Consider the following 17003-nt stretch of genomic DNA (forward strand, 5'->3'; position numbering starts at 1 on the left):
AGAAAAGGTTTGCAGGGCAGGTCTAGGAGAACAAAGGGCGGGGGGAGGACTCGGCATATTTGTGGACTTGTTTGTGACTCAATCCCTCTTACACGGCGTTTCAAAGGCAGAACTGCAAGCCTTGCCAGGAAGAGAAAGAACTTGGGGGCGGGGAAGCTCGGGCGCATTTCTGTCCGGCTGCGCTCGCTCGGCTCTGCCCCCAGCTCCAGTCTCGCGCAGTGCTGTTTCATTAGAGCCCTGGACCCGGGCCACTCACCAGCAACTTCCCCGCACCGCGCGAGATTTACGACCCCATCCCCCGGCTCTCGGCCTCGGAATGTCAGGCAGGAGAGCCGCAACATAAAATGGATCCCGGCAGGCGCGGCGGCGGCGGCGGCAGCCAGGCGGCGGGCTCCCTGGCGGGGCCGCGGTTCGCAAGGATCCGCGCTGCGCCTGGGCGCACACGCGCGCCCTGACCGCGGACGCCGGCCGGGCCACACCGCCGCCCCTCTCTGCCCTCGCGCAACTGTCAGGCAAAGCGGGACGGCGGATATTGGCTCCCCCACACGCAGAGGCTCCTCCCCGATCTGGATCTTTATATTTTGGGAGAATTTCTTTGAACTCAGTTACCAAGCTCCGCGAAAGGAGACAAGTTCCCACAGCCGGTTCGCTGGCGGTAGGCGAGGCGGGGGTCTCGCCCACCTCCTCGGCAGCTGCCGTGTCTCCCGATTGTACTCGTCTTTTCCCTCGTGGAGGAAAACGGACTTACTAGACTAAGGAAAATGCCAATTATCTGGATGTGACCGTGAAAAGAGAACGTGTGACTGGAGGAGGCAGAAGAGGAGGAAAAGCCTTATTTGAAGAGAAGAATAAACCAAGCACTCCAACCCTTCTGCAAATTAGTGCTGTTACTTCTGGGGTCCATCTGCTTTTATCCCCCCAACCCCTCCATTAAGAAACCTTGACTTGAGGGCCAAGAGAGAGCCCCCTACCACTGGGCATCCTTCTGGGTTGGAAGACCTTTTGGATGTAGCGTTGGTGGAACATTTAGACACTATCCTCTGGAAAAGCCACCATGAATTCGATAGCTGGGAATAAAGAGAGGCTTGCAGTCTCCACCAGGGGCAAGAAATACGGGGTAAGTTGTGACGGGTCTAATGCGGAGATGTGTTACCAGACTCTTTCCCGACCGGGGTCTCCCTTTCTGGGTAACGTGCGGCCAGGGCAGGGCGGCTCCGAGCTCTCCTCCGGCTGCAGAGGCGCCTCGGCCAGGCCAGCCAGGCGTGCGCGCGCGGAGGCGGGTCTGCCCGTGAGGACGCCCGCACACTCGCCTTGCCCTCGGAATTTTTGCGGCCCTCTCGTCCCTCCTCTTCCCCGCATCCCTAACTTTTGCAGTATTCCTGACTTCCAAGCAGAGTTAAGTCGAATGGGAGGGTTTCCCACGAAATCTCCGCAGCTCTTAGGGATCGTTTCCCTGGAAAAAGGAAAACCTTTTATTTACCTTCAGTATCCACAGGGTTGTACCCCGAATTAATACAAATCCAAAAATCACAGTCCCCCCCCCCCCCCACAGTCTTCCAGAATCTTAAACGTGGGCTCCTTCTGGGATGGGTGCCGGGTTCAACAGCGCGGGGAGCTGAATCGGTGTGTTCCTCTGCAGAAACCATTGAAATTCCCTGAGCGAGCGAGTCCCTATCCTCCAGATCGGAGGAGTCCGCCGGCGCCCGGGAACCGGCGCAGGGACACCTGGGCGACAAGAATTCACTTAAAGACAATTAACCAGACAGATGGAGGCAGATTTGGCCGCAGGGCCCGGAGCGGTCCCGATCGCGTCCCTGTTGGCGCTGGGCCGGGGCCTTTGGTGGCACGCAGATCCCCGGGCAGGCGGGAGGGTGGCCCTGGGCCGGGGCGCGGGAGCCCGGCGGCCCCTGACACCCGCGTGTCTCCCCTGCAGGTGAATGAAGTCTGCTCGCCCACCAAGCCCGCGGCGCCCTTCTCCCCTGAGAGCTGGTACCGGAAAGCATACGAAGAGTCCCGCGCCGGGAGCCGGCCCACCCCCGAGGGCGCGGGCTCGGCGCTCGGCTCGTCTGGGACCCCGTCCCCGGGCTCAGGTACTTCGTCCCCGAGCTCCTTCACGGGCTCCCCGGGCCCCGCCTCCCCAGGCATTGGCACCAGCTCGCCGGGCTCCCTTGGCGGCTCGCCAGGCTTCGGCACGGGCTCCCCGGGCTCGGGCAGCGGCGGCGGCTCCTCCCCCGGATCAGACCGCGGCGTCTGGTGCGAGAATTGCAACGCCCGCCTGGTGGAGCTGAAGAGGCAGGCTCTGAAGCTGCTCCTCCCGGGGCCCTTCCCGGGCAAGGTGAGCGCCGCCGGGGACGGGACGGGGCTGGCGGGCCACAGCTGCGCGCGCCTCGCCGCGGACGGGGTTGGGGGTGGGGGGACCTGCAGCGCCACGCGATGCTCAGTTGCAGACGGGTCGTTGGCTCCGCCCGGGCAGCTCTGGGCCTCGGGGGGGAGATTCCGCGCGTCTCCGCCGCCAGACCTTCCTCCGGTGCATTGCTTGGATGGTGCGTGTGCAGTTCCAGGCTTCGCTGTCCACCTGGGTTGCCCAGGTTATCCTTCCTACCTCCCTCTACTTCCCAGAGTGCACTTTCTGTGCCCCCTGCACCTGCCCAGCTATCCGGATGGACCCGCGCAGTGCTACCTTTCCCCGAGACGCTCGTCCCCCGCGTGTCCACAGACCTTAGCCGCGTGTTAGGCCGGGGACGTGCTGACACCAGCTGCGGGGATTCGGCCCCCAACCGCCTGCCTCCTTACCACCCCTCCTCCCCCAATACCCCCCTTCCCCCTGCTCCCCAGCCCTCCGCAGGGGCACTCATTAGATTTTTCTCCCCACTCCCATCCGTGCTCCTTTACAAAAGTGTCGGTGGGAGCGGTAAAAGCAGGCTGATATTTAGGAATTGGCATTTCCCATTGCCTATTTGTGGTCCTTCCTTTCCAGGGTTACAGGAAAGCCAGCATTCCCCAAAACCTCTATGTGTCTGTCAGAGGAAGACTAAGGGGTGAGGAGCTTCTCTGAGCGCGGCTCACCCCTGTCTGCTCGAGCACTGAGCACATTGGCTCCTCCATGGCAACCTTGCCAGTGTTGTGTGTGTCCAGAGCCCCCAGAGTGTAACACAGTGCAATTGTATTTGCACTGTTGGGCCTAAGTACTATCAAATGAAAATATTTACTCTTTCACTTCAAAGAGTTTTTATCAGCCGTTAGAGAGAAATATCAAGAAAACAGCGTGAATTGCTGTAGAGAATTCTGACACTGTTCAGTGGTATTTTCTGATTTATAGTTCTGTGACTTTTGAAGTCAAGTGTTGTGATTCTGAGTCTTGGAGTTTAGGAATAAATGCATCTGCTGGCCATTTCTGCTTTATCCAAACACACACATTGATGTTTTCATACGCAAGGGTTAAATTAAACAAATACCCACAGAAGTTGTAAAATTTTAAACGTGGAAAATTTCCACCAAGAGAATTGGTTTTATGAATCCCGAATTTATCTCTAGAATAATTAACTTGTAGATTGTTGTCAGTATGCCATTTTTGTAGTTTGATAATAAATCTGTCAGGACACCCCCAGGAATAAATCTCAGGGACTCTAAAAGCTTATTTCACTCTTGTAAGCCCTATCCTCTGATTTAACACCAGCTCTTCACTAACAGATTTATTTACTCTTGTGATCGTTTATCAGTATTCTTTGATTTTTTTTACTGCATTCAAGGAACTCTGTTAGGCACAGCAATAAAATAACAGGTACCTGCAGTCCTTGTCCACATGGAGCTTGTATTCTAACAGAGGATAGAGATATTGACCACAAAATGCACAACTCATAATTTATTTCCATTTGTGGTGAGTACAACAGAGGACGAGTGTGGGGTGCTATAAGATTGTATAACCAGACTAGACCAGCTGGTAAATTATTAAGAACTTTGGTTCTTAAAGATATATAGTATCTGATTTTTGGCAATCCTAGTAAGTTGCAGTCTACCAGTTTATTCTAGAATATTCTTGCAGACCTGTTCTTAGAGTAGCTTGTGTTGTTGCATGCTCCTTGTGTGCAAAGGTAAATTACAATATACTCTTTTCATAAAAGTGGTGGGAGGAAAGGAATTCTATAGGAAGAAAAAACAAATGTTGAAACTTAAATGCATCCGTCAAGTTTTGTGGAGTCATGTGACAAAGAGATTTTTGGTTTTGTTAAAGCAGCCTGGAAAAATCATTCTCAGTGCAGTAAGAGGCAGCTTGATATTTGTGCCAGTTTTATTTACATGATGAAATAAAACTGATGCTGGGAAACTGATGACATTGTCAGTGAGGGCTACAGAAGAAATGTTGGGTCTGGGAACCTCAGTGCTCTACACCAACTTACTTCTTGATCCAGGTGCATCAAGAAGAGCGCTATCAGTCTTGGGGACAGTCACATGGGGTCACTTTAAGGGCACACATGAATTTGCCTGGAGTTTTAGATGTGATATGGCACAGTGAAATATGACATTTAGTGCAAAGGAGAGCACACGACTCCGCCAGAAGCAAGTGTTACTCAGATGACCTCACTGTTAGTAAAGAGGTACGGGGCCAGGATTTTAAATACAAATCCTCTGGCTGTCTCTGGGAATAGTCATTTTAGGTTTTTTTTTTTTTCCTTTTTAAAATATTGGTACCCTCAGACTAGGTAATATTTCCATTACACCTTTGAAATTTGCAGTATTTTAACCAAACAAATATTGTGTTCTCTCAAGCACCATGGATGGAGGCCCAAGTAACTCTGACACAGGACCTTTCTTCTTCCCAGAGCCAGATTTATGAGCTAACTGTGGACCTCCATCGCCCTCCAGCACAGAAGGAGTTAATTTTCATAAGAACAAGAGATGTCATTGTGACTCCAACATGTAGTTTGCCCTGAAGAGTAAGGGTCTGAAAGATAAAGGCATGTTTTTGAGGGGTAATTAGCAAACATCATGTAATTCACTTAAGATTTTTAGCTGTACATGGGGACTCTTTTCTTACATAGAGTACTACATTCTATGAGGGGGTATGAAAAGTCTCCTAGGTAAGCGTTTTAAAGGTAAAGGCAGAATAGCACATCCAGGAACCTTATTATTTTAGAGTTGGCTTTGGTTCTTTCTCTACCACTGATTTATTTTGTGACACTGAGTAAATCGGTTTTCCTCTGTATTTTTAACTTTACTGTTTTTTCCTTAGTGTAAAGGAAAAAAATGATTCAGACTCTAGGTGACCTTTCAAATGATTAGAATGTCAAAAAATGATTTTCGATAAGGTTTGAAAAGTGCTTACATTCTTCAGAAAAAGACAGGAAGGTTTATGATTATCAATTAGACAAGATTCTGTGGGATTTATGTTTTGCCGAATTTAGGGCTCTTCTTACAAAATATCCACTTTCAGTATCTGCCTCCATCAATACATTTCCCAAATATCATACTGCCATCTAAATTGTCACACTGTGCCTATTGGTAGAGAGCAAGCGCTGTTGAAGTCCTCCAGTTTTGTCTCTGAAACAGTTGGTTAAGAAGGGGAGGTGAAGTGCTGGTGAGCTCATGCAGGGGTGTCAGGCTGGTCCCAGGAGTTAGATACTGGCTCTGGTGGCCTGAAGTGTGGACACCCTGTTCTGAGCACACTCAGTACTGGACATGTTACCACTGGAGAATGAGGCTTCTTGGCAGAAGACAATAGGACTTGGAAGTTTCTAGCTTAGGTAACTGGGGGTGGGGTAGGTAGTGTTAACTGAGGCAGGAAATGGGAGGAGAGACAGATTTGAAAGGAACGCAGAAGAAAAATCCTACAGATAGAGGAGCCTGGCAGGTTAAAGCCCAAAGAGTCCGCAAAGAGTCCACAAAAGACTGAGCATGCATGCAATACAATACAATTCATTGAGCACCTGCTGTGTGACATACTCTTTACTAACAGTGTCTCACTGGAATAACTGTAGGCATCAAGTATTATCATCTGGATGCTGTAAATGAGCCAATTGATTTCCAAAGAAGTTGAGTAATTTTTCAACCTTTCTCAGCTTAGTCATTGCTGCACTGAGATTTGATGAAATATGAAGCCTGTGGTCTTTTTTGTATGCCACTGAGTCTTGCCTTTACAGAGTAGCAGGAAGTCTGGAAGCAGCATTAGAACTTCCTTCTTTCTTTAGAAGCTCTGCTGCTGCTGCTGCTAAGTCGCTTCAGTCGTGTCCGACTCTGTGCGACCCCATAGATGACAGCCCACCAGTCACCCCCGTCCCAGGGATTCTCCAGGCAAGAACACTGGAGTGGGTTGCCATTTCCTTCTCCAATGCATGAAAGTGAAAAGTGAAAGTGAAGTCGCTCAGTTGTGTCCGACTCTTAGCGACCCCATGGACTGCAGCCTACCAGGCTCCTCTGTCCATGGGATTTTCCAGGCAAGAGTACTGGAGTGGGGTGCTCTAAACAGTATTAAAATATTAACAAGAAGGACCTAAGAGTATATCCTGGATTTGGAGGGCATTGAAGAAGCTGGAAATCAAATTCATGACCTCAAGGGCTTGCGATACAAATTAGAATACAAAACACAAACAATCAAGCAGTGTACCCTGAAAGCAGTTATGAAAGGGTCCTCCCTCAATAAACTCTTGACATTTTCTTCTTTTCAGAAGAAAGACTCTAGTGGATTTGGTTTTCCATGCACTGAGCTTGTGGTTTCTGCGAAGAGAGAAAAGAGTATAGGGAGATTTAGGAATGAAACAGACCTGGGAATGTAGAAGGGGCACCTGTGAGCTTCAATTCAGTTCAGTTGCTCAGTCATGTCCGACTCTTTGCTACCCCATGAATTGCAGCATGCCAGGCCTCCCTGTCCATCACCAACTCCTGGAGTTCACTCAGACTCATGTCTATCAAGTCGGTGATGCCATCCAGCCATCTCATCCTCTGTCATTCCCTTCTCCTCCTGCCCCCAATCCCTCCCAGCATAAGAGTCTTTTCCAATGAGTCAACTCTTCGCATGAGGTGGCCAAAGTACTGGAGTTTCAGCTTTAGCATCATTCCTTCCAAAGAACACCCAGGGCTGATCTCCTTTAGAATGGACTGGTTGGATCTCCTTGCAGTCCAAGGGACTCTCAAGAGTCTTCTCCAACACCACAGTTCAAAAGCATCAATTCTTTGGCACTCAGCTTTCTTCACAGTCCAACTCTCACATCCATACATGACCACTGGAAAAACCAGAGCCTTGACTAGATGGACCTTTGTTGGCAAAGTAATATCTCTGCTTTTGACTATGCTATCTAGGTTGGTCATAACTTTTCCCCCAAGGAGTAAGCGTCTTTTAATTTCATGGTTGCAGTCACCATCTGCAGTGATTTTGGAGCCCAGAAAAAGAAAGTCTGACACTGTTTCCACTGTTTCCCCATTTATTTGCCATGAAATGATGGGACCAGATGCCATGATCTTCGTTTTCTGAATGTTGAGCTTTAAGCCAACTTTTTCACTCTCCACTTTCACTTTCATCAAGAGGCTTTTGAGTTCTTCTTCACTTTCTGCCATAAGGGTGGTGTCATCTGCATATCTGAGGTTATTGATACTTCTCCCAGCTATCTTGATTCCAGCTTGTGTTTCTTCCAGCCCAGCATTTCTCATGATGTACTCTGCATATAAGTAAAATAAGCAGGGTGACAATATACAGTCTTGATGTACTCCTTTTCCTATTTGGAACCAATCTGTTGTTCCATGTCCAGTTCTAACTGTTGCTTCCTGACCTGAATACAGGTTTCTCAAGAGGCAGGTCAGGTGGTCTGGTATTCCCATCTCTTTCAGAATTTTCCACAGTTTATTGTGATCCACACAGTCAAAGTCTTTGGCATAGTCAATAAAGCAGAAATAGATGTTTTTCTGGAACTCTCTTGCTTTTTTGATGATCCAGCAGATGTTGGCAATTTGATCTCTGGTTCCTCTGCCTTTTCTAAAACCAGCTTGAACATCTGCAAGTTCATGTATTGCTGAAGCCTGGCTTGGAGAATTTTGAGCATTACTTTACTAGCGTGTGAGATGAGTGCAATTGTGCGGTAGTTGAGCATTCTTTGGCATTGCCTTTCTTTGGGATTGGAATGAAAACTGACCTTTTCCAGTCCTGTGGCCACTGCTGAGTTTTCCAAATGTGCTGGCATATTGAGTGCAGCAGTTTCACAGCATCATCTTCCAGGATTTGAAATAGCTCTACTGGAATTCCATTATCTCTGCTAGCTTTGTTCGTAGTGATGCTTTCTAAGGCCCACTTGACTTCACATTCCAGGATGTCTGGCTCTAGGTGAGTGATCACATCATTGTGATTATCTGGGTCCTGAAGATCTTTTTTGTACAGTTCTTCTGTGTATTTTTGCCACCTCTTCTTAATATCTTCTGCTTCAGTTAGGTCCATACCATTTCTGTCCTTTATCGAGCCCATCTTTGCATGAAATGTTCCCTTGGTATCTCTAATTTTCTTGAAGAGATCCCTAGTCTTTCCCATTCTATTGTTTTCCTCTATTTCTTTTCATTGATCGCTGAGGAAGGCTTTCTTATCTCTCCTTGCTATTCTTTGGAACTCTGCATTCAGATGCTTATATCTTTCCTTTTCTCCTTTGCTTTTCGCTTCCCTTCTTTTCACAGCTATTTTTAAGGCCTCCTCAGACAGCCATTTTGCTTTTTTGCATTTCTTTTCCATGGGGATGGTCTTGATTCTTGATCCCTGTCTCCTGTACAATGTCACGTACCTCCATCCATAGTTCATCAGAGACTCTATCTATCAGATGTAGTCCCTTAAATCTATTTCTCACTCCCACTTATAATCATAAGGGATTTGATTTAGGTCATACTCTGAATGGTCTAGTGGTTTTCCCTACTTTCTTCAATCTAAGTCTGAATTTGGCAATAAGAAGTTCATGATCTGAGCCACAGTCAGCTCCTGGTCTTGTTTTTGCTGACTGTATAGAGCTTCTCCATCTTTGGCTACAAAGAATATAATCAATCTGTTTTTGGTGTTGACCATCTGGTGATATCCATGTATAGAGTCTTCTCTTGTGTTGTTGCAAGAGGGTGTTTGCTATGACCAGTGTGTTCTCTTGGCAAAACTCTATTAGTAGCCTTTGCCCTGCTTCATTCCGTATTCCAAGACCAAATTTGCCTGTCACTCCAGGTGTTTCTTGACTTCCTACTTTTGCATTCCAGGCTCCTATAATGAAAAGGACATCTCTTAATGATGCTCTGCGGGTGCTGTGCTTAGTCACTCAGCCGTGTCCAACTCTTTGCAGCCCCATGGACAGAAGAGCTACAGTCCATGGGATTCTCCAGGCAAGAATACTGGAGTGGGTTACCAAGCCTTCCTCGATGCATTGCATCAGCCTTTCAAATAGCAACACCTGAGTGAGTTGTTTTTTGCCTGGTACAGACTGTAAATCATTTGGATTGACTTGTATCACTTCATGGAGAACGCAATGGCAACCCACTCCAGTAGTCTTGCCTGGAAAATCCCATGGACGGAGGAGCCTGGTAGGCTGCAGTCCATGGGGTCGCTAAGGGTCGGACACGACTGAGCGACTTCACTTTCACTTTTTACTTTCAGGCATTGGAGAAGGAAATGGCAACCCACTCCAGTGTTCTTGCCTGGAGAATCCCAGGGATGGGGGAGCCTGGTGGGCTGCCATCTATGGGGTTGCACAGAGTCGGACACGACTGAAGCGTCTTAGCAGCAGCAGCAGCAGTATCACTTCAGTCAGTAAAAAAAAAAAAAAAAGGAGTAACTTACTGAGTTTATTTTGTTTCTTTTCTAGGGCTAGTAAATGAAAATGGTCAGATAAAATTTGGTTTTTTAAAGTCTTGGGATTTTAAGTGAAATCAGTCCTTTTACCCATTGTAGCATCCCCATGTATAAATGTAAAACCATTTCATATCCATTGACAAGAGCATCTTTTCTGTTTTATTCACAGTTGAGGTACCAAGCCAGAAATAGGTACCAAAGAACAAATCTCCCAGTTGGGGACTATCCTAGATCCTTTTGAGGTCTGTGACAGAATTTTTGAATGGACAGTGTAAACCCTATGAAACATCAGTCCCTAAGAACTCCCTGGAGTAAGCAAAAAAATTCCAGGTTGGCAGAAGGTTATCAGACATCTGCTCATTTCCATATCAATACAAGAAAATCTTTTATGTAAAAAACAGTGCAGAACTACATTCCTAGCTGAATTTTCCCTGGTCATATATTCTGGGTTCATTTATGTCGCAGAAATAACAGGAGGATTAACCAGACATACTGAGAAGAGTGGCCAGGAATCACAGAGATTAAAGAAAGGAATGTATCAGCAGTTTTAAGAACACCAAACAAGGCTCTAAATAGCGAGGCCGAAAGTAAGTCTAGACTTGGAAATATATATATATATATATATATGTATATACACACATAACATATATTTTTTTCTGTAGTTTTTCAGTTCCAAAACAGGGGTACGAAAAAATAACTCCATTTAAAATATCCTCTAGAAGCCAATGTAAGACTGTTTATAAATAGATGTTGAATTTTAAATACTTACTAGTTATGAGAAAATTCTATCTGAAATCTTCTAAGAACACATGGTTATGCTTCATTTGAAACTTCCATTTTGGAAATATTTTAGATAAGGGATATGCTAATAGATAATATGAATAGTGAAAAAGTCCTGTAGCATTTGTCATTAAAGCCTTTCTGAAACATTTTAGGGATTATAAAAACATTCCCAGTAGAGACGTGTGAGCAGTAATATCTTCTTTAAGGCTTATTAGTAAGCTATGGAATAATGGCATTTCATTCTACCAGACTTTTAATTGTGAACCAGCATGGTCAGTTTTTATAGTGATTTAATTCACTTTGTAAAAATCCCTGGCCTGTAGTAATTTTCTTCCACACTCATTGCAGATAGGGTTATTGCATTAGAAATGTGATTTTTTAAATGGCTGAGGCTGGTAATTTGTCAGCATTTGGCAGGATTAAGTCAATAAAATAGGCAACATTAGTTGCTCTTTGGCATTATATCACAGATCAAACTGAACCATTCATCAGCTGATAATAATGGTGATGGTAATAATGATGACTAATATTATCATTTAGTAATAATGATGACTAAAAATGGCTGGCAATTATCATCTAGTATATGCTAGGCACTCTACTAAGATACATAAACATATACATACATAAAGTCTCATAGCAAAATGAAGATGAATCTGATTTCTTTTCTTTACCCTGGAATTCCAGGTGATTGATGTGATCTAGGTCACAAAAGGAAGCATGAGTGAAGATACAGGGACCAGTGAAATCCAAGGATGTTTCCCCTCCAAAGCCATTGAGGGGATATTAATATTACTAAACAGTTCATTGATATTAATACACTGTTGATACAACTGCCTGAGTGGGAGACCCTTGCTTGAGGGAGAAGGTTGGGATTATTTTTCCTGGTGACGTCACTTTCAGGGTGGGGGAAAATATGTGAGGTTGTCAGGATCCTTGGCTGAGTAATTTTCTTGAATGTTTTGGAGGGGGTCAAAGGAACTTCCTTATACTTACATTCACGTGGCTGAGCTTCTTGCCAGCCCTTCTCAAAAGCCCTGCCTGAGGGCCCTTGGGGACCACCGGAGAGCTCGAATTCTTCAGCTGGACCGTCAATGCTGAGACAGCAGGATTGCCAGACTCGACTCTGTTTTGTCCCAGTAGCGACTGCACTGGGCTGTCTGTGAGGGTTCCTAGTCTGTTTTCAGGAATACAAAGCTAATTTCCTTTTTATCACTGTTTTGAGTCACAGGCTAATCATAAGAATCTTTGCTTTATTAAAAAATATTTTCTGTGTGGTCTTATTGTGGCAAAGAAGCACTGTTTAGAATGGGCTCCCATTGATCTTTCAGGCCACATGTACCAATCAGAAATAATACTGTATTTGTGTAGGGACAGAAGGACAGAGAATACATCTCTATACCTAAATTGCTTTTGAAATATTTATCAAAATAGTAAATCATCCTCCTGCTTACCATTGCCTTTGGGATGTTCCAGGACCCATCTAAGAAAATTGGATTTTGAATAATGGTTAGAAAGGTTGTCTGTCTGCCTTTTCCAGGTTATAAAGGAATTCACCTATATTTTCTTTGAATATTTGTAAGGTTTCCTTTTTAATAGTTATATCTCTGATCCATTGAGAGATTATTGTGGTGTATATCGAGAGGTGTAGATCAATTTTGCCCTTTTCTAATTGTCTATCCAGTTGTTTCCAAACTCCTTATTAAAAATAATGATAATAATAAAATATATGTCTTTCCCTCATTTTATTTGAAATATCTGTGTTCATAAACCAGATTTTCAGTAGTTGGGTCTACTTCTGCGCCTTCTGTTATGTCCCATTTATCTGTCTTCTCATGTAGGAATTTTAATTTTAGTTATAGAAGCTTTGTACCATGTTTTAGTATTTGGCAACACTGGCTTTCTCTCTCTCCCAAATAATGCCTTTCCTTCCTAGTAGCTTTCTGTTTATTCTTCCTGACTATTTTCCCATATGAACTTTAGAATCAACTTTCCTAACTCCATAAAGTTTTTAAAAATCAGGACCATGTTAAGTTTATATATTAACCCTGGGGGATTTTTGGCATCTTTTTGATGTTGACTCCTTCCTGAGAACATGGAATGTCTTTCAGTTTGAACACATCTACTTTTTAGTAATTGTAAAGGTTTTTCTCATAGAGGCTTTGCCCGTTTCTTGTTAAATTTATTTTTAGGTATTCCTTTTGTTGCTTTTATAAATGAGCTTTTCACTTCCATTATCTCTTCTAATTGATGTTGATATATAAGAAGGACAGTATATTAATTGTATATCCTGTTGTTAGATTCTATTACTGTGTTCATTAGTTTTTAAATTAGTATTTTTGGATTTTCTTTCATGAATAGAGATATCATAACTCTTCTCCTTTGCTATTTTTATTGATTCTAGCAGTTCTCTCTTGTTTGTTATATTGATTTATGCTTCCAACACAATGTTAAATGGTAATGTATGGTGGGCATATGTATAGCTTTTTCCACTAAGTAAGATGTTGACCTTTGGACTGAGGTCTATATATATATTTTTAACAGTTAAGGAAGTATCCATCAGTTCCTATTTTATTTAGTATTTTTAGTCAGAAATAGGTGTTATATTTTGTCAGATGTCTCTTCAGTATCTATGTAGATGATCATATGATTTTTCTCCCTAGATCTATTAATATTGTGAAATATTATCATTGCTTTCCTGACAATGAACCATCCTTGCATTCTCATAATACATTCCACTTGGTCACAACATATTTTTTGAATATGCTGCTGGGTTCAGTTTGCTAATATTTTATTTATGTTTTTTCCTGTCATATTCATATTCCATAAGCACTTTTGATTCCCACTCATGTACCAGCTACAGTACTATGCCACCTTATAACCAAGATATGAAAAAGACTAAAAATTCCTGCCCTAGAGTAACTCCCAGCCTAGTATTAGAGAGAGACAAGAAACCAAAGAGGGTGCAGCATATTAAATGCTGGACCACGGGCTATGGAGGCTGCTGGAGGGGGTGAACAGCGAGGTGAGGCTTGAGCTGGCTTTGACAGAGTAGGAGCATTGCAGTGAAGCATCGGCATTCCAGGAAAGGGGAATGGTGAGCATAAGGCATGCTCAGTATCCTGGGGGAATCACAGTGGTGCGTTTCTGACATTGCGCAGTGCATGCATGGGTGAGTGACAGGCTGGGAAGGTGGCAGGGAGAGGATGAAGGCCTTGCAGTCCAAAGAATCTAAATGTTATTCTATAGGCAGCCATTGAAGGGCTTTCAGGAAGGGAGTGAAATGATCAGATACTCATTTAAGAAAGATTGCTCTGATAGGGGGAGAGAAGCTGTATTGGAAAGGCGGTGCATGGAGTTCAGTGGAGAGGCCCCTCCCTGTGGCCTGAGTGAAAGCTGGCGCACACTTGACTGAGGTAGTGGCAGTGGGAATGAGGAGGAAGCCTGGACCCAGAGTAGACGACATCTTGTCCATAGAAAACCCATGGCAATGGCAGCTGAGAAATGGGGTGGGGAGGAGAGGAGAGGAGAGGAGGGAGTTGAGGAGTTCTTTCAGATTTCTGGCAGGGCAAGTGTGTGGGTGGTGGTACTTTTAATTGAGATGGGGAAAACAGGCAAAGTGGGTTTTGTTATTGTAGGTCTGATTTTCAAGAATGGGTGTGGATACTAAGATTGGTTTGGGCTCTCTAGAACTTAAGGTGGAATGTTCCAGTGGGGTCCAGCAGGGCTCTAGAGTGGATTCAGGGCTAGAGCCATGGATCTGGGAAGTGTCAGGGTGAGGATGGTGGTGGAGTCCACAGATGGGGTGAACTCTTCAAGGAGGATGTGTATGGTGACGGTGAAGTATAGAGTTGTGGGATCCATTGCTGTTGAAGGGACAGGCAGCTTGAGGAGGCAGGGAGACAAATCAAGGAGAGGCCAGAAAAGAGGGAAGAAAATAGGAGAAGGTGGTGTCATGGAAGCTGAGGGAGGGGGTGAGCTTCAGAAGGTAGGGTGATGAAAGGTCAGATACCTTAGAGAGATTGAGGAGGTAAGGGCTGAGGTTTCCACTGAATCAGGAATCAGAAGGAGGTTGGGGATTTTTGTTAGAAGTTTCTGGCACTCTGGAGAAAGGCAGGCAATTGTCATTGTGTATCCAGGAGTGATGAGGACGTCTGAGGCAGCTCAGAGTTGTTGAGGACACCGAGAGGTTAAGAGAGATGCATTTTCTGAGGCTCTTATGACCTTAAAAAAATCAAGCGCTGGGGTCAACAAACGTGGGTGCAAAACTAGGCTGCATCACTGAGTGTGTGACCTTGGGCAAGTCACTTAGCCTTTCCAAACCTCTTTATTCTCATCTTTACAATGAGGGCAATGTTGGGGCCCCATCAGGGTTGTTGTGAGGAGACAGTGACATTGTGAGATGACATCCAATCGTCACTTTCTGTTTTATTCCAATGACTCTCCACAGGAAGTTGAATTTTATGAAAATTACTTCCTTTCCTCTTTCTCTTCCCTTCCTTTCTTCTTCTCTCTTTTTCCTTTTGCCAGTTTCCTTCTTCCTGACACCAAAATGGGAAAGCAGTTGTCAGAGAAGATGGAACTATTCAGCTCATCTCCTTTGTATTTCTTCACCTGCAAGTGAATCAAGCATCTCATACTTGTTTATTCATTTATAGGGTGTCTCCACAGAACCAGAGCTTGTTTGAAGAAAATCGCTTCTCCTTTTAGTTGAGATGCCATGAATATGGATTGAGATTCTTTGTCACAGATGGAAATCCTCCCCTTTAAGCCCTGCCCCTCTCGGAGGCCCCCCTAGGGAACACCGCAGACACCGAACTTGGCATTTCCGCTTGGCTGAGTGAGGGAGACCAGACGTCCCCCAGTGCCTGCGCATGCGATGTGCAAATCTGAGCGGCACCAGGAATTTGGGCTTATCTGCCTCCCAATCCAGTTTTATCTTTCTCAGACAGTTTTCTTTGCAGTTATACTTTGCTGATCCTATCGCATGGATTCCGCCCAGACCCTGTGGAGAAGTCTGGAAATAAAGACACCCTCCCCCGCCAAGCAGTATTTCCTGCACATAATCTCAGCTCTCAGCGCTGTAGCTGCCCTGGGTAGAGAGCGTTGTTGTAAAATCTTAAGTAGAGAGAATCGATATTCTTATGCTGCTCTATAGGTGAACATTTCAGAAGGCTCTGGGGTAGAGTAAGTTCTTTTGAAAAGCAAAACTATATGTAAATATATTTTAAGTATTATAGACTAACTTACAGACGAAGGACTACTTATATACATCTTTTCTACTTAATGGAGTTTAAGCTCAATGTTGTCGTTGACTGCAAAAAGTTCTTGTTAAAAGTTTCAGTTCTCCACACAGCATGATTTTAAAAGCTTTCCTAGTTCTTACACACAAAATATCTTTATTTTTAAAGCATGAATTGCGAATAACCAGTTTAAATCTACTTTGCCACCACAGGGGTGAAAAATGTAAGTGTTGAATAATTCTTTATCTAATCTGAGTGCTGTCTGGGATTTGTAGTTGCTAACTCAGGATTTCTTGGAAGATAACATAGGAATTTATAGGGCTTGAGGTTTTCCTGTGAAGTTATTCCATCTTTTAATTAGCGGTGACGAGCAGCTACATTTTCCCATGAAACGGGATCATCTTATTTATAGCGGTTGCTTTCTTTAAAGTTGTAATCACTATTTCTCTACTCCCTGCTCCATCTACCTGGTGGTTTCATGCAACAGGAGGAGACTTACTAATTAACTGATAAGAAACCACCACCACCAACAATAACAACCAAAAACTACTGAGCTATCTAACCAAAGAGTTATATATTGCTCAGTTGTGTCCAACTCTTTGTGACCCCATGGACTGTAGCCGGTCAGGCTCCTCCGTCCATGGAATTCTCCAGGCAAGAATACTGGAATGGGTAGCCATTTCCTTCTCCAGGAGATCTTCCCAACCCAGGGATCGAACCCAGGTCTCCTGCATTGCAGGCAGATTCTTTTTCATCTGAGCCACCAGGGAAGCCTCTACAGAAAATACGTAGTTAAATTCAGGCAAATGACTAGTAACTGCCATTATTTAATGAAAAATAATCACCTGCTTGGTTCAGGTGTGTGTCTTTTCATAGAAGGATGTCTCAATCCTGAGCACAGCAGCTGAAGAGGTGGCCTTGAATGTCTTCCCTGTGGACCCACGGCTGTGAACTTGAACATCCCTTGTTTCTGCCCAGCCAGGCAGTGTGGTGATGAAAACTGAGGGAAGGGTAAAAGGGAGAGGAATTAGATAGAAGGAGAAGGAGGAAGGACAAGAGAGTGGGTGAGTATACAGAAATAAAAGGGTGAGTGGCTGTAGGCATTGGAGGCTGTCTGCAGTCCCAGATGTTGAGGTGCAGTTGGGCCTCTGGCAGTAATAAGCACTGTGGCCTTGGGCGAGTCG

The 17003-nt window shown here is 44.8% G+C and overlaps 1 protein-coding gene across 1 annotated transcript in view; it reads left to right on the forward strand.

The window, feature by feature from the left end:
* The first annotated feature begins 370 nt into the window (after positions 1-370).
* KIF26B (kinesin family member 26B) overlaps positions 371-17003 on the forward strand; it is a 517024-nt gene continuing 500391 nt past the window's right edge. The window contains exons 1-2 of the mRNA XM_025286019.3: positions 371-1117; positions 1934-2335. Of these exons, the coding sequence (XP_025141804.3) occupies positions 1055-1117; positions 1934-2335 (465 nt within the window). The 5' untranslated portion in view covers positions 371-1054. The remainder of the gene's footprint in view (positions 1118-1933; positions 2336-17003) is intronic.

Source organism: Bubalus bubalis, chromosome 5 (genome assembly GCF_019923935.1).
Source record: "Bubalus bubalis isolate 160015118507 breed Murrah chromosome 5, NDDB_SH_1, whole genome shotgun sequence".
NCBI lineage: Eukaryota > Metazoa > Chordata > Mammalia > Artiodactyla > Bovidae > Bubalus > Bubalus bubalis.